Source organism: Lissotriton vulgaris, unplaced genomic scaffold (genome assembly GCF_964263255.1).
Source record: "Lissotriton vulgaris unplaced genomic scaffold, aLisVul1.2 SCAFFOLD_241, whole genome shotgun sequence".
Classification (NCBI taxonomy): Eukaryota; Metazoa; Chordata; class Amphibia; order Caudata; family Salamandridae; genus Lissotriton; species Lissotriton vulgaris.
In genome coordinates this window covers 282930-305924 of record NW_028252742.1, presented here as the reverse complement: position 1 = coordinate 305924, position 22995 = coordinate 282930, and the positions used below count along the sequence as shown (strand labels likewise).

At 48.1% G+C, this 22995-nt stretch overlaps 1 protein-coding gene across 2 annotated transcripts in view; it reads right to left on the bottom strand.

The window, feature by feature from the left end:
* The window catches only part of LOC147662037 (uncharacterized), a 205632-nt gene that overhangs the window by 23567 nt on the left and 159070 nt on the right, over positions 1–22995 (bottom strand). The window contains exons 5-6 of one of the 2 annotated variants that reach the window (XM_086951165.1): positions 15574–15687; positions 191–298 (exon numbers count right to left, since the gene is read on the bottom strand). In XM_086951165.1, the coding sequence (XP_086807291.1) occupies positions 191–298; positions 15574–15687 (222 nt within the window). The remainder of the gene's footprint in view (positions 1–190; positions 299–15573; positions 15688–22995) is intronic. The other variant, XM_086951166.1, reaches the window with a different exon arrangement.

Below are 22995 nucleotides of genomic sequence, written 5' to 3'. Positions count from 1 at the left end.
CATCAGGGACAACAACACAGCAAGGCATAGTGAGGGACATGATGCAGGGTTAACAGAAACGTGTGATGGTAAGTAAAGGTTCAAACATGTAGCCCATTGCGGCCGATTAAAAGAGGTTCACATATACCAGATGTTGCTGAAAGAGAGCGAGTGCTGCCCAAGTGTTTTACTAAACTGACTGTTAACTCACCGGACAACCTCTTGTTTTCTCTTCTTTCAAAGCACTGAAAGCCCAAAGCATGGTTCTCTTCCACTTCGTTTAGTTCAAGTGAAACAACTGCTTTGATGGTCTCATGTTCTGTTTAAGGAAACAATTCGAATAAAGACAATATTCAACATGGCAGTGGCATCTGAAGATTCTGCATTCCAAATAAACCTGCATATTGTTATATGTAGGATATTTATGATTTAGAAGAACAAACCAAGGTAGGTATGAAAGGACTGACCCATGTGCCTTGGTCACTGCACAGCAGGCACTCACACCTCCTCTTTTCTGCTGAATAGTTTATTCCCACGCTAAACTGATAATTTCAGCCATTCTAAGTAGAACAAACTACATGAAACACCATACATTTTTGTAGCCTGGGAACATCTTGGTGCAATTGCAAGAAAGTCATTAACTGAACATAATGAAGCATTTCTGAAAACTAAATCATGCCATTATAATCTTTTTTAATTCAAGAAAACTAGTTTGCAGGACTTTTAGGGATGCTGCAAGCTCGTTCCCCTGGACTTTGGTAAAAGATCTGAAGCTGTACCACATAACAAGCTATTAAGTAAACTGGTACAAACAAGCAGTGCAGTAGAAATGATGGTATGGACAAATGTGGTCACATGACAGCGGACACGAGTTACCCATCTTTAATGGTAAATGGCGCATCTATAGACAGGGAGAAGGATCCAAAGGAGTACATTAAGTACTTGTACCTTTTCACATATAAAAAAAGTTCCCAGGAGTTGAAACATTCTGCTGAATTAACAATAAATTGCGTTAAAAGGTGTCATTCATAAGCCTAGCATGTATCACTGGCTACTTCTTCAGATTACGATTGATTTACAGACATCAATCTAAAGATCTGCCGTAGAGGGGCTTGGTCAAGGTGGCGGCGCTGTAGGACGCAAAACTCTGTTCCACTGGATCCGCTAAATTTTAGCTTTGTGTTTGCCCCATTCCCTGGCTTGCAACTCACGGGAAATTAGCTGGTACTGATCCCTGATGCCTCCGGTGTGGCGGTGAGACCGATTGCGGACAACGTAAGCACTCTTGCCGGTCTTTTGCTGAAGATCGCGCAGGGCTCCTGTAAGAGCAGCGGCAGCTGCAGGGTCATCGCTGGTGAGGCCTCCGTTCACTGTGCCCCTGAGAGCGCAGGAGCACCTCAATCTTCCCGGTTGTTGCCTTCAACGCCGGCTGGAGGTCCTGGGAGCTGGGAGGTCCCGAGTAGAGAGATTGCGGATCCGGCCCGGGGAGCAGCCTGTTTTATCGCCTTCCATGCTCCAGCCTGTTTGTACGCTGGCCGGCCCCGACTCGGCGGCTATTGCTGAATCCTGAGCAATCGGACGCCCAGCCGACTGTCTCGGGGGTCCTGCCTGGTGAAAAGAAGACCTCTGACCTGCCATTTTGTCCCCTTCCCCTCCTCAGACTGTGAGGCTCTGGGGCCTGTGCTCCAGGGCCCTCTCACACGACAAGGAGGTGGGCGATCGCACAGCGGCTCACCTTGTTTGTAGCAAGGTTTGGCTTTCCGGCCACTGCAGGCTACTTGCATGAAGATAAGCGGATGGATACCTACCGCTAAGTCGCACACCGCTTGCACGCAAAATGGCGGGCCATATGCGACACCCACACAGCACGCCAACAGCGGTCCCTGGGGCTTGGGGAGACCATGGGACAGATTTAGCACGGGCCAGCGCTACCTTCCAGCCCAAACTCCACAGCTGAGTAGCCACAGAGCTCAACGACCTGGCCCGCTCTTCATACGAGGCAGCACTCTGGACCCCAACAGGACAAAGGGGGGGGTTGCTACAAGCGCTGCTGCCGGCCCACAACGTTCCCCAGCAACTGAATGTGCCGGACGACACCTGTAGATACACCACGGCCTTCTGAAGGGACAGTGCAAATCGACCGCCCCCTCCACACTCGGTGCCACCCTGTCCCACGCCCAGGCCGGATCACCAGAGACGCACCAAAACGAGGGCTGTCGTAAAACTCCTAGCTTGCGATCACTACCCAACCACCTTCCACGCCTTCGTGCGCAGGGATGGCCTCAGCCCGAGCGAGAAGGGAAATGTCCCTCAAAGAACTACTACTCAAACAGCCCGGACGCAGAGACATCCCAGAGAGGATCCAAGGAACAGGGGCACACAGACTCAATCGACTGGGCAGATGGCCCGGCCACGAAGGCATTCATGCTGGAATTGTTCTCCGCCATTAAGGAAGACATCCTAGAGTTGAAGGGCCAGCTCGCGTCAGATCTCAAGGAAGTGCGACGAGATGTCGATGAGGTGGGCGAAAGAGTAGCCGTCCTGGAAGAGCATGAATCAGCGAGAGAGGACGATTTGCACCAACTACAGCAGGAGGTCCTCCGTCTGCGGCACCAAAATCTAGACCTCCAGGCCCATGCGGAAGACTTGGAGAACCGATTACGGAGAAATAACATCTGCATCCGCGCAGTGCCCTGGAAGGCAGAAAGTGATAACCTACGAGACTATGTCCTGTCCCTCTTCCGGCAAATTTTGGGTGATGATGGCACACAGGAAATCCAAATGGAGAGCATACACCGGGTTGGCCTACCCAGAGGCAGAAAGCCCCCCCCCCCCGCCCGATGGGCTTGTTTGTGTGCACGACTTTCAGCTTAAAGAACAGATCTTAAGCAAGGTGAGGGCGGCCCAACCGATCCAGTTCCAGGGGCACACACCGGTCCTCTTCCAGGAGTTAGCACCCTCTACGCTAGCTAAACGGAGAGAATGCCGAGCGGTCACGTCTTATCTTCGAGACAAAGGAATTATTCATGGGAACCCCCTTCCGTATTATGTTTAAACACCAAGGGTAGTTGAGACAGATGCTCTCTCTCGCCGAGACCCTCTATATTCCGGGCCTGGATGCTGACACGAGCCCGGAGCCGAAGGACAGCACCCCCCCAACCGGGTCATGCGAAAATTTCCCCGATGGCAGACTGTTGGCAAACCATCAGCCTCCACCTAACCGGCCCGGGAGGAGATGGCAAAAGAACGTGAGGCGGTACTTTCTACCCTGTCTCAACGCCAGGACCGCCTGTGTTCCCCTTGACGCATCTCAACTTACATCGAAGGGATGGCAGTAACGTCAAAGAACAGGAGGGGCACAGGAGTCGACCGCCTTTCCTGACTCCCTGGACTTCCCTTTGCGGCCCGTAGGCCGCCAGGTGCTTTGTTTTGAGACATTTCGCCAAGGTCACATTCCCCCTTGATCTTCACAACAGACAAACTTTGGTCTCTTGTTTTTCTATTGTTCGAAGCTTTTGAGACGTGCCCTTTGTTCTTCTCACAGGCAGACTCATGGTTATTGTTTTCTTCTGGGACTATGTTCTTTTGGGATGTAATTTTTGTGATGTATTTTGTTGGGGTTTTTTTTTCCTTTCTTTGGGGATTTTCCGTATCTCATACAGCGATTACTGCCCCTTTGTGCTAGCCCTTGCATGCTCCAGCCCACCTCCTACGCAGCGCTCCCGACGTCCTGAGAGCCCATCCTGCATGCTTCCCACCGCTGACTATGCCTAGAGACCTGAAAATTGTTAGCCTCAATGTCCAAGGCCTTAACCACCCCACGAAACGCACTTTGATTCTCTACCTCCCTGAGCAGTCCGAAGGCAATATCTACATGCTTCAGGAGACCCATTTTCTTGCTAAAGATACTCCCCGAATGCGCTCCAGACGCTTCTCGCATATTCTGGTCTTCTGGGGTGGCCAAAAAGAATGGGGTGGCCATTTTGTAGGGGGCTAAATTCGAGGGCAATGTCTACCTTCTATGAATCCAAGGGGAGGGTTTTAGCCCTTAGGATTCAGTGGGGCTCCACTGTTTTCACCCTGCTCAACATTTATGGTCCCAATGCACAGCAGGAGGGTTTCAGACGCAAACATATAAGGGAGGGGCTGGCTTCCCCTGACTCCGCGCTGGTAGTGGGTGGGGACTTCAACCTGGTTATAGATAATGACAGGGATTGGTCGGGCAGCATTACACGCAGGTGGGAGCCCTCTCTCTCGAAGGGAAACACTGGCTGGCAGAGAATAGCCTGCACAATGTTTGGCGCCTCCGACATGCAGATGTGCGTGACTATACCCACTAGTCAGCAGCACAAAAAACCTACACACGACTAGACATGCTTCTAGTTTCTAATACGCTCCTCCCTAGGGTGCAAGACGCCTCAATAGCCAAGCGCTCCCTCTCTGACCACGCACATATCTCCCTGCGTCCCGATGGGATTGGTCATGCCCCTGCTAGATGGCGGCTGCACGTAGGCCTCTTACACTCCCCTGATTTATTTATTTATTTATTTATTTTATTTATAAAGTTTTATATAGCGTGAACAAGATCCCGAAAGATATCAGAGCGCTTTACAATAGGTTGGAAGAGAGGACAAAAATGAAATGTACACAGAAATTGTGAAAAAACGATAAACAGTAAACAGTGGTACATGTATAGAGTATAATATTATGCAGAAGAGACGATCCGTGGCTATTAGTTGTGCAATGGAGATAGAAACCAAGAACTACCGCCTTAGGAGTGCCTCCACCCCTTATGGTAAGAATTTGCTCATTAGAAATTTTTTGTCTTCCAGTTTGAAAGCTTTCGTCGAGGAGAGTCTGCGTACATCCGGAGGAAGAGAGTTCCATATTTTGAGGGCAGCACCAGAGAAGGCTCGGTGACAAGTTCTCTTTTTGCAAAAGTTTTTGTGCCAGAATCGTGGGAGTATTGTAATGAAGGGCTTTGTGTGCTGATGTTGTGTAAGAAGTGCGTGCCAAGATTGTGAATTACCTATAACTTAACAACACTGGTGATACTTCCTGCTACGGTCTTGGATGCTCTCAAAGTGGTATCGTGCGGGGACTATATAGCTATCTCCCCTGCCGAGGACGTAGGGAAGCCCGCTTAGCTCTTGAACAGGAGGTGGCAGAGTTGGAGGCGATACATAAGCGCACGGGAGCCCCACGGGTTTTGCGCGTGATGGAAAAGAAAAAACTCTCCTCAAACGCCTAGACCTTGACAGGGCCGAATAATAATAATAATATAATAATAATAATAATCCACATTTGTAAAGCGCGAACAATCACCCGTAAGGGTCTCTAGGCGCTGGGGGCCATCAGGAAAATTAAGCAAGCTATTGCCCAGAGTCACATGGTGCTGGGCTAATCTGCCGCTGGGGATAGAACCGTGATCCCCAGATTCCAGAGTCAGTCGCCCTGGCCGCAGCGCCACACCTCTCCCTTGATCCGCCTCCGGCACAAGTTCTATCTAGGAGGTGATAGATGAGGGAAGGTGCTAGCACAGATGCTGCGCACCAGAGCAGTAGCGGGGAACATCCCTTTCCTTAAACGCTCCACGGGAGAGGAACTACATCTGGACTCCCAGATTTTCGAAGAGTTCCGCTGCTTCTACCGCACCCTATATAGCCCCAACAACCAAGACATCCCTGAGGCCCGGGACTACCTAGCGTCTAGCAATTTCACCCGTCTCATGAAAGCACACCCTCTAGAAGACCCTATCCGATTAGAGGAGGTTATCTCCGCCATCGCTAAACTGAAACTAGATAAATCGCCTGGCCCTGATGGCTACCCTGCCCTGTTCTACAAAAAGTTTTGTCATGAACTGGCTCCCCTTATCACCCGCCTATTCAACTCCTTCCAAGATAGTGGGGCGCTGACGGACTCGATGGGAGTGGCGGCGATCCCTGCCATCCTTAAGCCCAATAAGGACCCAGGTCACTGCGGTTCGTATCTCCCAATTTCGCTACTTAACATCGATGCAAAACCTTTCCTGGGCATTCTTGCGTCATGGCTGAATCCCCTGATGGCAGGTCTCATAGATCCTGACCAGGCAGGGTTCATCCCCACCTGGCAGAGAAGCGACAACACCAAACGCCTCCTCCATCTCATTGATGGTGTTCACCGCTCTCGGGTAGGCGCTGTGTTCTTTTCGGTCAACGCGGAGAAGGCGTTCGACAGTGTGTGCTGGGCATACCATTTCGACGTCCTTCAAACTTTGGGTTCGGCCCCAGTTTTCTCAAATGGGTACATATATCAGGCCCCCCGGGCGTTTGTTAGGGTTAACAGGGTCTCCTCATCCCTCTTTGAGATTGACCGGGGTACTCGACAAGGGTGCCCCCTTTCGCCCCTTTCATTTGCCCTTTACATGGAACCCCTCGCACAGAAAATCCGTGACTATCCGGGCATTCAGGGCCTCAAGTTCGCATGTAACTTCCACAAGGTCAGCCTGTACGCCGATGATATTATCTTGTCTCTCGTGCAGCCCCTTTCCCCCCTTCCCGCGCTGGTAGATGAACTCTAGGTCTTTGGCCGGCTCTCGGGCTTCAGGGTGAATCTTAGCAAGTCTCAGGTCCTTAACCTGTCCCTACCACAACTACAAGTCGAGGCCCTCTTACAGCCTCTCCCCCTGCACTGGTCCCGTGAGCCCGTTCCCTACCTAGGCATCCTCCTGACCTCCTCGCTCCCACGCACGTTGGAGGTGAACTATACAGCTCTGGTGGGGCAGACGCGAAGAGCGCTAGACGGGTGGGCTAAACACACGTTATCATGGTTTGGGCGCATTGCGGCGGTCAAGATGACGATTCTGCCACGCAACCTGTATCTATTCCAGACCCTCCCGTTAACTCCGCTGCCTAACACCGTGCGGTCACTGCAGCTGGCTTTGAATAACTTCATTTGGGGTAATAAGACGGCGCGCCTTTAGGTGGCGCAACTATCGCGCTCCAGGGATGACGGAGGGTTAAGGCTACCCCTCATTCACAGATATTTGTAGGCTGCACACCTGCGGTATGTGCTTGAATGGAACAACCCGCTATCGGAGAAACACTGGACCTTCATGGACCAGGCGGTGGTGGGTGCAAATGTTTGGTGTGAAATCTTGCTTCCCCGCCGCCTGCGCTCATGGGGCCTTTATTCTTCTCCGATCACGGCAGCCACCATGTAGGTTTGGGACAAGGTTGCACTCGCAAAAGGCCTCACTACCTTCCCCTCCCCGATGACCCATCTAATGGACAACCCGGATTTCCCCCCAGGTGTCAAGTCCGCAGTTGCCCAGAGATGGAGAGAAGCGGGCTGCAAGCACTTGGGCCACCTTTTTTACCTCAATGGCATCATACCGTTTAGTCGCATGCGCCTCGAACTTGACCTCCCTTGCTCGGATGAATTTTATTATTTACAACTACAACACTGGGCCACCTCTCGGGCCTGCCTCCCGCATGCTTCTCGTAAACGTACCCCTTTTGAGCAATGGATAGCAAAGAAAACGGACGATAAGCACCTCATATCGGAACTACATGTACTACTTACTCAAGGCCAGTAAGGGACTCCCATTTGCGGAAAAATCAGGTGGGAGGCGGTGCTGGGTAGGGCCCTCACGGATAAGAAGTAGGACAACATCTATTACAGAGCACATCACACAACATAAAGCGTGGCAGGGACTGAATCTGTGTTTAAGGTTGTGTCGTATTGGTATCTCACCTCTGCTAGGATCCACCAATGGAACAAAAGCCACACTTAGGAATGTTGGCGCGGCTGCGGTATGTCAGGCTCCCTAGCGCATCTTTTGTGGCATTGCCCGAGGCTGGAGCGATTCTGGGACCAGGTTCTAAATGATATTGGTGAAGCTTTTGACACCGAAATACCCCGCTTCCCGGCCTACACACTACTAGGGTTATCGAACCCCCTCACCTTCTCTTTGCGGTCGCTACTCGGCAGACAGATGGCTTTGGCTCTCCTTGCAGTGCGACAGGCGATCCTAATACACTGAGGTACCACTACGGCTCCGGATCACTCGGCATGGCTCCAAAGGCTAAGGATGACCCTGGCAATGGAGCGGCTCCTGCTAATCCAAAATCAGAAAAGCGAGAAATATGCCGACCTGTGGCCTCCTTTGATTGCAATGCTATGGAAGAATCTCCGTGAGGTCACTTGCCCAAAACTCCCCAAGTACTACATTTGATACCTCCTACAACGGACTGAGATGAACCCCAGATAGACAAGCGAGCGGGAGCGGGTGGGTCTGGGGCGTAGGGTCCCTATGCAGCTCTTGATATTTAGATACAGATTCCCCCTTTTACTTTATGTTCTTCTTTATTAGGGGTGGGAGGGAAAGGTTTTCCTATTGTTGTTCCCCTATCTAGGTGGACTCTCTTTTTGGGCCGATATGGCTCTCTGAATATACAGGCCGCTTTGATATACTAGCCTTGATTCTACTTGATGCCAGCCTCCGGGATGTATGCCTTATCAATGTAACTCATGTACACCCTTAAAGCATTGTAAGTAGCCGCCGGCCCCTGTGGTTGTAGGCATACAGCTGTGTGCAACTAACCAGTCACCTACCAAATGACCTAATAAACAGATTTGTTCCATAAAGATCTGTCGTACAGGTTACATATGGTACAGAATAAGTTAAAGGCTAACGAGCAAAAGAAAACAGAAAAGACACACTAAAAGATATATCGACACATATCGTGCTGGGCAGGTTTAAATAGTTTAAGATTAAACTTGCATGAAATCAAGTACGCAGGATGGAACTATAGGAGACCCATTTGATCGGACCAGCTGATGACATTACCCGTGCATCACCCGTGCTTGCCGCCTGCACAGGGACCCTAAGTCGACATAGTGCGTCTAAGGGACCCTTGCAGGTACAACAAGCATTGCAGGGAGACCCCATGTCATTCGCTCTGTCTCAACCCTGTCTAGAGGTCAAAGATGCAATATAATAAAATAGCAAGACTGATGCACACACACACACTGAACGTACTGGACAAACATAGTATTAAACACATGTAATCGTTTATATCCTTTCAAAATACAATTTACAAAAAGCGGAATATGAGATTTTAGCAAAAGAATTATAAAAAGCGTGAAAGCCATGGGCCGTAAACCTCGAAGTCCAAATATAAATGTATAAAGAAAAACAGTTGCCCAGAAAGCTAGCACCCTAAAACACCTGGTGTGACCAGCGAGTTACAAACGAAAAATATATTCAGGCAACATGTTTCACTTTGAAAATTGACTGGGTTAGGCTAATGTAATACCTTTACACATAATCAATAAATACACGTCTCCTAACATGGCTGTGGACGAACACAACATGTTATAAACTATGTTGGGAGACATATAGCAATGTAAAGAAAACCACCAAATTGTAATGGAAGACAAAGACATATAGTGCTGGAAATGTGGGGTGAACAGCACTTAAATGACCTACATAATAATAATAATGAGATGTTTTTGCATTGTGTTCGTTACTGCAGTTTTGCAATTGTATAGCCTTGTAACGAACACTCATTTACCCGGGCCTGAATTCTTCCACCTTGGAAGGAACCAAGGCTGCGTTGACCCTGCTGGAACATGTGACCTGTAGACCACATACAGAACTCGCCACATTAAACATCAATAAAGACCAAAAAAGACTTGCAGAGCTAAGTAGTGTAAACATATACAAGTGTGCAGAAAAAACCTGACACAAAATGTTAGCCTAGAAAAGGATTCATAACAAAAAAGATCTGGCAACATCGGGCAACACCCATTTATTCTAAGCGAGACTGGTAAAGGAGGTTTCTACCTCAACCCAACCACTGCTACATCAGTTATACAGTCTGATCCAGTCCCCTGTGCCCACCTTTCTAATGGTTTTATAAAGAAAGGAAAAATGTAGATCAGATTACTCGTAAAGCGACATACCCTCAGCAATTAAATGTATGTGTACCACAAAGAAAAATGTGTGGAGAAATGAGAAAGCACCTCACGTGCGCACTACCAGAGGAGCTACTGGCAGGTTCTCACCAGCTTGCCCACGTTTTTATCATCGGTGACTTTCTCAAATAGAAAAGAAATGTATGTCCAGTAAGAAAAGTGTAAAGAGGTGTAAAAGGTGATAAATATATCACTAAAAAAAGCAATAAGAGAATGAAGACCCAGTGAAAAACATGAGTTTTAATGTCTCAACTCACAATAAAATTGAGCTCAAACTTATGTATAATGTTACACCCTTTTTAATCCGAAGCGTGACGTTACCGTTGTTACAACAATATGACACATGCATTGGTGTCGTTTAAGGCCTTTCGGCTTAATAGATGCTGGGGGTTGTAAATTTGGTAGTCTAAGATGGCGCCCATATTAACCTCCAGTTTCGGGCATCACATACAGGGCGTGACCAACGTAACACGTCCTGGACTGGCCGAAGGATTTTAACTAGCGGAATCACTTCTGCACCCACATGCCAGGTTGAGACAACGCGTGACGGTCATCGGGTTGCGGTAAGAGTATGTGTGCAGCTGGGCGTATCCTGACAGGACGTGTGCGCGATTATATGCACTATGTGCATCTGAATGAGAGAGTTTCATTTTTAGAAAAACTTCATGTTTTCTCACACTTTTCTCTGCACAAGCGTAATAGACCAGGTGTGATTAATGACACAGTTGGTGTGAGTACGCCTCAAGGCTTGAGTTTGGTACGCCTTGTGTTTGTTTGGAAATTGGATTAATATTAATATGCGAAGGCACACGTCTGTGTAGCGCGTGATTATAATAATTTAAGGTCCTGACGAACAAGTTACTTACCTTCGGTAACGATATATCTGTAAGAAACAGTAGTTAGTATTAGATTCCTTACCTTAGAATATCCCCAGGTGTCAGACTGGATCCGGAAATTTTTGCATAGCAGTACCCTTGCGCGTCGGTAGGCGTCGTCTGCGGCTCCGCGTCCGTCGTCGTGGGTGCCGTGATGACGTCGACGGAGTACTTAGACGCCGCCTCCGTGCGCTGACGTCAGTTTTTAGACACAGCTTTTCCGCGCCAGAAACGCAGAGCCATGTTAAAAACCAACACTGGTGCCATTGAAACTAGGGCCCTGAAAGGGGAAGACCTTAACCCTAGATATCGGTTCGCAGAATGGGGAGGATGGGTGGGGCGGTAAGGAATCTAATACTAACTACTGTTTCTTACAAATATATTGTTACCGAAGGTAAGTAACTTGTTCATCTGTAAGAAACAGGTTAGTATTAGATTCCTTACCTTAGAATAGATACCCCAAAGGGACTCCCCGGCCCAGGGCAGTGGTAGCCGCCGTGGCCCGAGTGGACTGGGCCCTCAGCCCAACAGGAGGCTCCTTCTTCGCCAAGGAGTAACAAGCCTTGATACACAAGACGACCCACCAAGAGATGGTCCGTTTGTGCACCGCCCGTCCCTTCTTAGCGCCCACGTAACCAACAAAGAGTTGGTCATCCACCCGGAACTGGCGACTGCGATCGGGATAAAAACGAGAGTGCACGTTTTGGGTCCAGAAGGTGGAGCCGCTCTTCCTCCTTTGAGGGATGCGGAGGCGGAAAGAAAGTGGGCAAGGTGATAGACTGCCCGATGTGGAAGGCCGTGACAAAATTGGGCAGAAAAGAGGGTCTAGTCCGCAACACAACCTTGTCCGGATGGACAGAAAGGAAAGGAGGTTTGGATGAAGAGCCTGGAGCTCACTCACTCTCCTGGCAGAGGTGATGGCAACCAGGAAAGCAGTCTTCAGAGTAAGAAGGCGGAGAGGACAGTTGTGAAGTGGCTCAAAGGGAGCGCACATCAGATAGGTAAGAACCAGGTTCAAGTCCCACTGAGGCATCACAAACGGAACAGGTGGAAACATGTGTGTGATGCCTTTCAGAAAACGAGTTACAATAGGGGACTTGAACAAAGATGGTTGATCAGGCAGCCTTAGAAAGGCTGAAAGGGCAGAAAGGTAGCCATTGATAGTGCCCAGAACAGAGCCCTGCTGGGCAAGACAAAGAAGGAAGAGAAGAACCTTAGAAAGAGGGGCAGGGAGAGGATCCATAGCCTTTACTGTGCACCATGCCACAAGTCTGTTCCACCTGCAGGCGTATACCGACTTTGTGGAGGGACGCCTGGCTGCCAGAATCACATTACAGACTTCAGGAGGCAAGTCAAATGGCCTCAACTGTCGCCGCTCAATCTCCAAGCATGGAGGTGGAGACTGGACAGGTTCTGGTGGAGGGCCGTCCCCTGCTGCTGCGACAGAAGGTCCTCCTGAAGAGGCAAACGAACCGGGGGATCGACTGACATACTGAGTAGCTCGGGATACCAGTACCTGCGTGCCCAGTCTGGAGCCACAAGGATGAATTGGGCCCGGTCGTGTTTGATCTTCTTCAGCACTCTGGGCAGAAGTGGTATAGGCGGAAATGCGTACAACAGACCGCAACTCAACTCGCAATGAAAAGCGTCTCCGAGTGAGTGCCGCCTTGGAAATTCCAACGCGCAGAACTGATGACATTGCGCGTTCTCTTCGGTGGCGAATAGATCTAACCAAGGCTCTCCCCACTGCAGAAAGAGACCTTGTGCCACGTCCGAGTTCAGAAGCCATTCATGATCCATCATGCACCGACCGCTGAGTTCGTCCGCCCTGGCGTTCAGAGTACCTGCTAGGTGCTGAACCACCAGGGTCACGCCCTGATGTTCCATCCACTGCCAGAGGCACAGATACTCCTGGCAGAGGGTCCACGACCCCACCCCGCTCTGTTTGTTGCAGTACCACATGGCGGTGGTGTTGTCCGTGAACACCTGCACTACACTCCCCCGGACAGAGGGGAGGAATGCCTTCAGTGCTAGACGAATTGCCCGCAGCGCCAAAAGGTTGATATGGAGCCAGGATTCCGCCGGAGACCAGAGGCCTCTGATCTCCACCTCTCCCATGTGGCCTCCCTAGCCCTGGAGGGACGCGTCTGTCACAACCACGTGCTCCGGTTGGGGAAGGGAGAGGGATCTGCCGCTGACCCAATCGCAGTCCGTGAGCCACCACTGCAGCTGTCTCGCAGTGCCCTCCGAGATCAGGACATGGTCGGACAGGTTGCCCTGATGCTGGGCCCACTGAAACTTCAGGTCCCACTGCAGAGCCCGCATCGGCCATCGGGTTAAAGACAAGCTAAGCGACATTTGATCACAAGGATAAAGTAGTATATAGTTGTTTTTGATATATCACTCAATGATATAGTTAACTCTTGTTGGTATGCCAACAAGAGTTAACTATATCATTGAGTGATATATCAAAAACAACTATATACTACTTTACTCTTGTGATCAAATGTCGCTTAGCTTGTCTTTAATAAGAAATTGATTTGTAAATATGAATTAAATGCTTTTTGGAATGTTTAATGTTTAGTGTTAATTGGATGCAATGTTGATTTTTGATTTATGTTCTGTTTGCCAAATGCTTAGTTTGTAATGTCATGTTGTATATGTTTTAAATGTACATTCTTTTTCGCCTATGAAAAATAAGTTTAAAAAAAAGGATATAAACAAAAAACACGAATAATTGGTATAAATAAAAGTACCTGGCCAGGTCTAATTAATTAGCATTTGGTCTTGATGAAATAATTGTATGACTATGATATGAGGTTTGGGCACCCCCCCTTTTTTCTGTATCGGTATATGATTAAGCACATATGCCCCCTTCATCATAACCATCGTTATCGGAATCTGTGCCACAAAGACTTTGGATGATTTGGGCCCTTCATCAGAGGCTGAAGAGTTGTCAGAAGGCTGTCGCCCAGTGGGATCGGGCACAGCCTCGGACGAAGTCGAAGTGAAGTCAGCCCAGAGCTGGAGAGTACTATTTGTTGGGCTCTGTCGCCCAGTATCGATATTGGCGTTGATGCTCCAGGGTCTGGCCCAGATTGTGGAATCAAGACCGATGTCACCATTTAAGCCGGTGCAGGCCTATAGAGAGAGGATCCAGAGATTTAAGCAAACTCACAGGCAGAGTTTCAGGTCGAGGTTCTCGCAGTTCCTTGGGGCCCAGAAGCATGCTAGACAGAGGCAGCAGCATGCAGAGGAAAGACAGCACAGCTTCACTGAAAATGTGGATTTGCTCAAAGGCATGTCTATGGGCCGGGAAAGTTTGATTTCTCATGGGACAAAACTCGGAATCAGCTCAGAAAAAGATCAAGTTTTGGAACGAGACCGAAATGCATGTTTACGCACTCACTCCTTCTCAGGAGTTCAAAAGTGTAGGAAAGCGGCAGAGTCCTGTTTGGACTTCTTGTGACTGTCTCTGGACTTACCTGAAGACTTCATCCACGATGAATATCTGATATGGAAACAGGACAGTAACTTGGGTCTTTGTATTCGGCAAGGCGTAATTGCTAAAGGTCTTTGAGTTGTGTTCCAACCCAAAGCACCAAAGACAAATCTAATGAGGATCTGCCACAGACATTTGTTTGCAACGATTCCAACAAAATTTAAACCCTGTGGTTTTAGGGGGTGACATTTCCTCTGCACATGCTAGTTTAGAGGTACATTTTGTAGGGAACTATTTTGTGAAGGAGCAAGGAGTAGGTTCAGATCCACGGAAAGAAAGGAACTAATGCCTGTGTGCATGGGAGACGTTTAGTGCTGCTCCACACTTCACTTCCAGAGTGGAATGATTTTGGTGGATGAGCAGCACAACACCACATACTGGCAAGAGGGGGAACTGCTACATAATTTCCAGACTCAGAAGTGAAGGCCTGGGGAATATTCAAAATATGCGGATTCTGTGGTTAGAAATATCCATCAGACTAACCGCTATTAAGAACATTAAATAAAGAAACAACTGTTGGATTTGCACTTGGGAAACTTTCTCTACAAACCAACTGATATATAAAATAGTACTTCGGATAAACTACAGGTTCATGTTAAACTGCCCCCTACTCTCTCTGTTCCTCAGTGCTCTTCCAACAAAGGCTAAGCTTGCATGCTGCCTTCAAACGAAGTGGATACAGCAGACATTTTGTTTTCTTGTACTTTACACCCAACTTGCGTTTATGTGTACCATGTGTTAAGTTTAATAATAACAAGCAGGAAAGAAACTCAGAATAATGGCTCTTAAATTAAATGGTGCCTTATCGACAAATCGGAAAAAAACAACCTAACTCCATAGCATGTTCAATTTATTTACCATGGGGCTAGCTAGTTGTCGTAGTAGCTGTCCCTAGTTCTCTGTGTGGAACTCTTGTGATTTAACTAAAATGACTATGCTTTTGTTAGGTTTAGAAGAAGGACATTCATGACCACTGGTCATTTAGATTTTGAAGCTATTTCCTTTTACATGTAATATACAGTATCCTTTAAGAAACCTTGTAAAACTGTCAGAATCAAAATGAAAGTGGTGCCATTTTCTTTGAAGTAAGTGGGTCAAAGGTAATGTGAAGTCACTATGGAGATGTCAAAGGTCAGACAATACCTCTTCTGCAGCACTAACAATTTTATTGAAATGGCACCGATATGTCTCAGCTGAGAAGGATAAACTATTCATCCCTACCAACAATATAATCATACACATGTTTTATTAATGTACCTGAGTAGGGACCAATACTTCTTTCTCCACTTTGTGAGTCATGATCATCCATAAATATATCTTCTGGTTCATGCTTCCTCTTTGAAGATATGTCAGTTCGAAGAGAAGGTAATCCTGTTAGATAAAGCAAAAATGGTTGGTCAAATTTAATTCAATTCGTCTTTCTTCAATCATATTCAATCATAAAAGACACATATAGACAAAGTTGGTCGAATTCTAAATACTGACTTTAGTTCTGGAGTACCAAAGATATTTCTTCCATGACAAGCTATAAATCAAAAAGTATGTGTTGACTCCTATAGTAATCAATTGAGTGCATGCTTTGGGGTGTGGAAAAGCAAGATGGCAGAGTAGACGTATCCTCTGACCACTCCAGAAGGCCAGAGTGAAATCCTGCTCAATCTGCTGTCCTTGAGTGTAGAAAGTATACCGTGGGGTGTGCAAAGCCCCCAGACGATAATCGGTGCGCCACCCAACATCCAGATGCTTTGCAGCCGCGCCATTCGGTGGTGGAAGGATTGTGAAAGCGAGGGCTCATCCCTGGTCTAGATCCAGCGGCTTGGTACTGGCCTGGTAAACTACGGGCAGAGGTGCCTTGCCCGAGTGACTTGGGAGCCCAGGAGCTAGGAAGTGTGGCTTTTCGCCAGGCCGGTGAGATCCTGTTCGGCTGGGCCCGCTCTGGATTGCCTGTCACAGGGCCTGGAGCAGAAGTAGTGGCTGGCATGGAGAATAGGCCCTGGTGAGAAGCGGGCCGAAGGCCTGGAGACCGGGCTGCCGTCCAGTGGGGAGATGTGAGATTGCTGAGCCCTCGGTGGGTGGGGTGTGGGAGGGAAGGGAGGCCTGCATTTCCACCGCTGACCGGGGGCAGTGTTTGAACTGCTGGGGACCCTGAGGCCGGATCGGCCCCAGAGAGGCACACAAAGTAAGGTGGAGGAGGTAGGCTGTGCTGCAGGGAGACAGTGTCATCTTGTTGGGAGGGCATGAGACCCTGGAACACACAGTAAGGGCACAAATGTTGCCTAGTGCTGTGACGCCTGTGGCTCTAGCAGATCCTGGCTGCAGTTGCAGCCTGAATGGTGAAGCAGTCCCAATGGACCCTTGTCTATCACACGGTGTGTTTGGCAGGGCAACAACATTAATAGACCCTTAGTGGCACCCAGGAAGACAACGGAACACGCAGCAGAAGAAGGCTGGGGAAGATTTTGGGGCCTGCTGCACAGCAGGAAAGGTTGTGGTTGAAGGCTGAAATGTGGACATGGCCCCCTGAGAGAACTGAGGATGCTGCTGTGCGGCTGCAGCAGGTACAGTGGCAAAGCTAAACACTTTGGAGTTGCCACAGAGGGATAAGCAGGCCCCGCCCCCGAGTCAATGGTGCAGGCGCCCAGGAGGACTCCCCCTGAGGAGGCTATACCTGTGAGGGGGGAAGAGCCAGGAATACTGATCTCATCACAGACTGAAGTGTGGTATAGTAACTGAGGGTTACTACCCAAAATCTGAAGTGAACATGGGCAAGGACATGCACCCTAAATTGCAACAAAACATGATCATCCAATAAACAGCCCCTCCACCAAATAACACGACATTCTGGGACCCAGGGGGTTCAGGAGCAAGGGGATGCCCCTGAAGAACCCTCTAGAGTGGGCAACTGTCATGATTACATGTATGCAGAAAGCCACTATCCCTCACCTTTCCCGGTTTCGCCTGTCACGTACGCATGCAGTAGGGACTACATATCCCACAAGGCTTAGGGGCCTATCTCAGGATGACAGGAAGGAGCAGACTCCTACTTAAGCCCCGCCTCCAGTGGACACGGGGCTTGACAAACTGCCGGCGAAGCTTTGAACCTGGTTGCCGTTTCTTCGTTTCCCTGTGTCTGGCCATACTGTCCATTTCTGCCGGGATTGGAACGCTCTTCGGGTACGACGATCGGTCGACCTGAACCCTTTGGCACTTCCCATCGTTGTGCGGTAGATACCGCGAAACCCTTGTCTAGCCCGCGTCTCTGTTCACAGGAGCTGAACAGGAGACGCTAACATTTGAGCGCGGCTGGGGAGCGTGTCGGATTACCTCCCTTGAGTCGGAACTCTTGATTTCCAAAGCACCTCTACACCCTTGGTGCATTTTGTCTTGGTGCAGAAACCGATCTACATTCTTTGTTTGTTTTGCGCTTTACCTTGCCTCCTGGAATTGCAAAGGGGACCGGAGCACTTTACTTTTCTATTTTGCGAGTTGGCTCCCAAGTGCAGTGAACCACGTGAGAGTGGGAGACCGCGCATAAAGGCGCTCTCCTCTCACAGCAAGCGAGCGTCTTCCCAGCTGTGCTTCTCTCAGACCCTTCCTGACCCTGCTGGGATTTACGTGCCCATTGAGAGTCGGAGACTGCGCATAAAGGCGCTCTCCTCTCTAGGTACCAACATATCCTTCTATCATTGTCCTCTGGAAAGAGACCATGGACTACATTCCTGTAAGTGTGATAGGGGTTGTGTTCTTCTGGGTACTAGGGGGAGTGTGAGTGCGCTGTACTACTCATTCTGTTCTTGTTTTCTTCTATATGCAGAGGTCCCAGAGGGTGTATAGAAGACAGTCATCTAGTCCTGTGACGGAACAGGATTCTTTTGTTATTTTGTCCCATTTCCCTTTTCCCGTGAATACTTCACTACCCACAGTGCATTGTTACATTGTGGAGAGTTTAGTGTTTAAGGGACGTTGGGAACTACTCTTCATGGCATCGTTCCTGCTGGCCGTACTTAAGGTTAGTGGCTTATTATCCTTGGCGCTACTGACACCTGACAGCAACGTCGTAGTAATACAGAGCTCCCGAGAGGCACTGGAGGGAAGTATAGCAGAAACTGCAACTGATGTGAACTTAGTATCCACTGACCTTCACAAAGTGGCTGAGAGGGTTCACACAGTGGAATGTTAGGTGTCTGTCAGACTTCACAGGTAAAGAGCTTCTGATCGGAGACCTTGGACGGCATGCTGATCTTAAAGTCCAGTTCTTAACCGTTCTTGTCTGCCTGAGATACGGGTGACCCCTTCCGGTAGCTACGATACTGCCAACACATTTAGCACGTAAGCAGATAGGGCCTTTCAGAAGGAGCCCCATGAGGAAAAACCCTAATAAGAAAAAACCTCTGGAGAAGATGATGAGGTTTCAGATGACGAAGGCTGAGATATGGAGCCCAGTAGACAGGAAGAGAACACAGGAGTTCCACCAGGAACACAGGCAAGAGGGAGGACACCAACAGGGGAGAAGAACCAGTCAGGAGGAGCAAGGAACTAGCAGAAGCGTAAGCACAAACAGGAACAAAGAATCAACAGAAGCAAGGAAAACACCAGAACTGGCAAAGAATCAACAGGAGTGCAGAAATACACAAGCAGGAGCGATAAGTGTAGCAACGCAAGGGAAAAGGAGAAACCCACCCTTTATATACTTCCTGAGCAGGACGTTGCATCAGCAAACTACCACAACCCTTCTAAGCTGGGAAGAGACCTAAGGGTAAGAAGGAACAGTCTCCATTATGCTTTGGAAAGACTATACCGCAGCTACTTTGCAGTAATTCCGGGAAGCAAGAGGAAGAGTATGATGTCCACCATTGTGGCCCCCAAGGAGAGGACCACCAGAGGCCACACCAGTGGGCTAGAGCCATGAGGAAGGGCCCTAAGGCCTGTGCGGCGGCCTACTGACAGTACTGCTGCCTTGAATGTTAAGAGGAGCATGTGTCCAGCTCGATTCAGTGTGACAAGAGTGAGCCTATCTGGCGGGTGCAAACTGGCATGCAATGCAACAGGTGTTGGCTCTACAAACTGAGATGCAAGAGCTAAATACTCAAGCAACCTCTCTGCATTTGACGATTGCTCAACTGGATGAAAGGGCAAAAGATGCAGGAAATTGATCCCGCCAAAATAACTTGAGATTCCTTGGCTTCCCAGAGAGAGCAAAGGGGTCCTTCTTGGAGAGATGCATTTGGGATGCGCTGAAACCGAAAGCACAATATGAGGTTTTTATCCTGAAGTGAGTCCATACGGCCCTGATGCCTCCACCGAACACACCCTCCAGGGCCCTGAATGCATGGTCCTCAATTATAGGGATCGGGCTTGCATTCTGCGGGCAGCCAGGGAGGCTGACCACTTGGTCTTTGAGAATAATGTTATCTCTGTCTATCCAGATTACACAAGGAGACTGCAAACGCAACATAAGTCCTATGTGGAAGTGAAAGCCAAACTTTGAGTACTGAATCTTCGATACATGTTGTTATTCCTGGCCCATTTCAAAGTTATTTTCCAGGGTAGAGACCACTTCTTTGACACTCCTGATGAAGAATAAAGCTGGAGGTGTTGCATTAACAGGACGGGGACCAGGGAGCCCTAAGCGTTCAGTTTAGCAGGTTTGCAGTGGCAAATCGTGAGTGGCAGGCACTGGAGATGATCTAAGAGCCACGATTAGCACAGATGGAACAATAGGGAGAATTATGATTCTAAGCCAGAGGTCTAGAACCCCCCAGTCCAGAACACTGATTCTGACAAAGAGCAGTCTGTGGGAGAACATACTGAGGAGATTGAACCCTTGCCAGTGAGTGACAATGACACACTGGGAGAGAAGAAGGGAGTTCTCTGGCAGAGAGGTGGGGGGGAGAGGGCATAGCTCCTGGACTCTGCTGCTGGACATAGAGAAACATCATGCATGAACAGGCAGTGGCAGGAATAATGGGGCTGCAGGAGGTCGGCAATGGGATGTACTATGAGCCCTGGTTATTGTGGCATATATCGGCACAGTGCACCCTGTGATGACTTGCCTTTCTAGATATTCTGGTTCCATGTTGGAACCTAGTGTTTAGAACCATATGTCACCAAGGTTCCCATGACTGGTAATTCCAGGATTGTCAGTTGTTAGCTGACTGTTGGCTGGGGCTGAATAAACTATACTTACTTATCTAAACTACTTGGACTCCCTCAACTTTATTACACTGGCGACGTTTGAGGAAAGGCCTACGTGTGCAAGTCAGCCTCAACAACAGGTGTAAACTGAAAAGAAGAGGAAAACACTCACTTGGCTGCTGTTTGGTAGAAGGAAAGCGGAGTGGCATCCACAGAGGAAGATTACAGCAAAACGAAGGTAGCGCTGTAAATGTGGAAGAGATAGACAAAAACGCGGCGAAAATCGGCAAAGGTAGACTCTTTTCTTTGATTTAATAAGGAAAAGGAGAAAAAACGGAGTCTGAGAGTGACGTCGATTTTCGTGGGTAAATTCCCATAGAAAAAAGACTGTTTGTTGGAGGAAAGTGGCAGACATCTTTGAATGGGAGCGTTTTAATAAGAAAAAGAAACAAGCCCGATCAGCCGAAGAAAGAAGTCTGATCGTTGTGTGGCGGCCATTTTGGGTTGGTCTGGAAAAAAAAAAAACAAGGCCAATCGTCTTATGAAGAAAGACCGAATGCAGACCTGGAGTTGGTGGCGGCCATTTTGAATTTATTTTTTTTGTCGTTTTTCGAGTTTAAAAAGAAGAAGACAACGAGGAAGGCAGGAAATTCGGCGTTTTGACAGGAAAATCGGTATTTTGAGAGATAACATCATGGAAGTCTATATGTGAAAAACAGACCTGTTGATAAAAAGAGAAAAGTGGAAAGGAAGAAGGAGTGAAGTCAAAGGAGCACTTTTGGACTGACGAAGGGGCATAAGCTGGAAAAGCTACTAGAGGTGTTGGTGAGACTAAGCAATTGCAACCGAGTGTGTGACTGGAAGCCTATCAACGGTGATAGGCACACCATATCAGGGAAGGGTGGCGGTACTTTAATGGTGAATTATAAAAGTAGGAAAAGTCAAGGTATATTAAAGTTGTAGCAAGATGCAGAATGTAACTGCGCCTCCTTTCTTTCTGATGGAACCTGGGGAACCACTGATTAGGTGGAAAAAGTGGAAGAAGATATTTGAAAACTATGCGAGAGTGTGTGGTGCGAACTTAAGTGGCGAAAGAAAGCATGCATTATTAATGCATTGTTTGGGAGGAGAAGGTCAGGAGATTCTGGAGACACTTCCAGTTCTCTCACAGGCAGATCAAAGAGGATTGAATGAGTATGAGATATGTGCTAGGCAGTTAGACTTACACTATCTTCCCAAAGTGAGTACCATCATGGAGAGGTACTATTTCGGGTTACGTGAACAAGGCAAGGAAGAGAGTGTTGAGGACTACATTACTGCGCTAAGAAAGTTGGCATCAAGTTGCAAGTTTGGGGTTTTGGTAGAGGAACGAATTAGGGATCAGTTTGTCTTGAGGTGCATGAGTGATAAAATAAGGGAAGAGTTGTGGTTAAAGGATGAACCTGCACTAGAAGAAGTGGTTGGTATTGCAAAAAGGGTTGAACACATGTTAAAATGTGTGGGTGAACTTAGCAAGGAGAAAAAGGATGAAAAGCCAGGTAGTTCTTCAACACAAGAAGTGGTGTGTCAAGCTGTAAAGAGAGTGGATGAGAGGAGAAAAAAAGAAGTGTGTGAGGAGGAAAAATTGAAAGGGGAGGTTGATGGTGGTATTTCTAAAACACAGACAAGTAAGAAATTCACAACTCCTTTTCAAGGAACTTGTTACAGATGTGGGAGGTATGGGCATATGGCAAATGCGAGAGAGTGTCCTGCCCTTAAATTCAATTGCAATGTGTGTGGAAGAAAGGGACACATTGGTAGAAATTGCAGAACAAGAGTAGGGAGAGAAACGAAGACCGAGACCAAGTTAGTTAGCTTTCAGATTAATGATGATGTGGTTGAACATCCTTCTGATTATGTGTTGATAGGAGAAGCACGTGTGTTGATGAAATTTGACTCTTGCTCACATGTCACCTTTATTTCAAACGAGGTGTTTGAGAATACGTTCGGAAAGAATAAGTCTTTATGTAAACCGGATATAAGACCAACAGGTTATCAAGAACATCCCATAAAAATAATGGGTTACTTTTTTGACTGCATTGAATATAAGGGAAGGTATACAGAAGCAAAAGTGTATGTGGTAAACAGGGGAGACAACTTGTTGAGTTGGTCCCATCAAGCAAGGTTGGGTGTGAGTCTCAATCCAAATGCTCATCCAGTTATTCAAGTACAGGCTGTAGACAATGTGGAGAACAAGTTTATAAAGAACTTTAAAGAGTTGTTCAGTGAAAAACTAGGATGCATAAAGGGGTACAACCACAACATAAAGCTGAAATTGGGTGCAGTACCTGTTGCTGCTAAAGTAAGGCGCATTCCAATTTGTGTAAAAGATGCTGTGAGTTGTTGTCGACTGGGGTTATACAACCTGTGGAAGCAACTGAGTGGCTCGCACCAATTGTGGTCGCGAGGAAGCCCAATAATGAGATTCGGCTGTGTGTTGATCTTCGGGCCTTAAATAAAGAGGTAATAGTTGACAAGTACCCTTTACCAAACATAGAGGAGTTG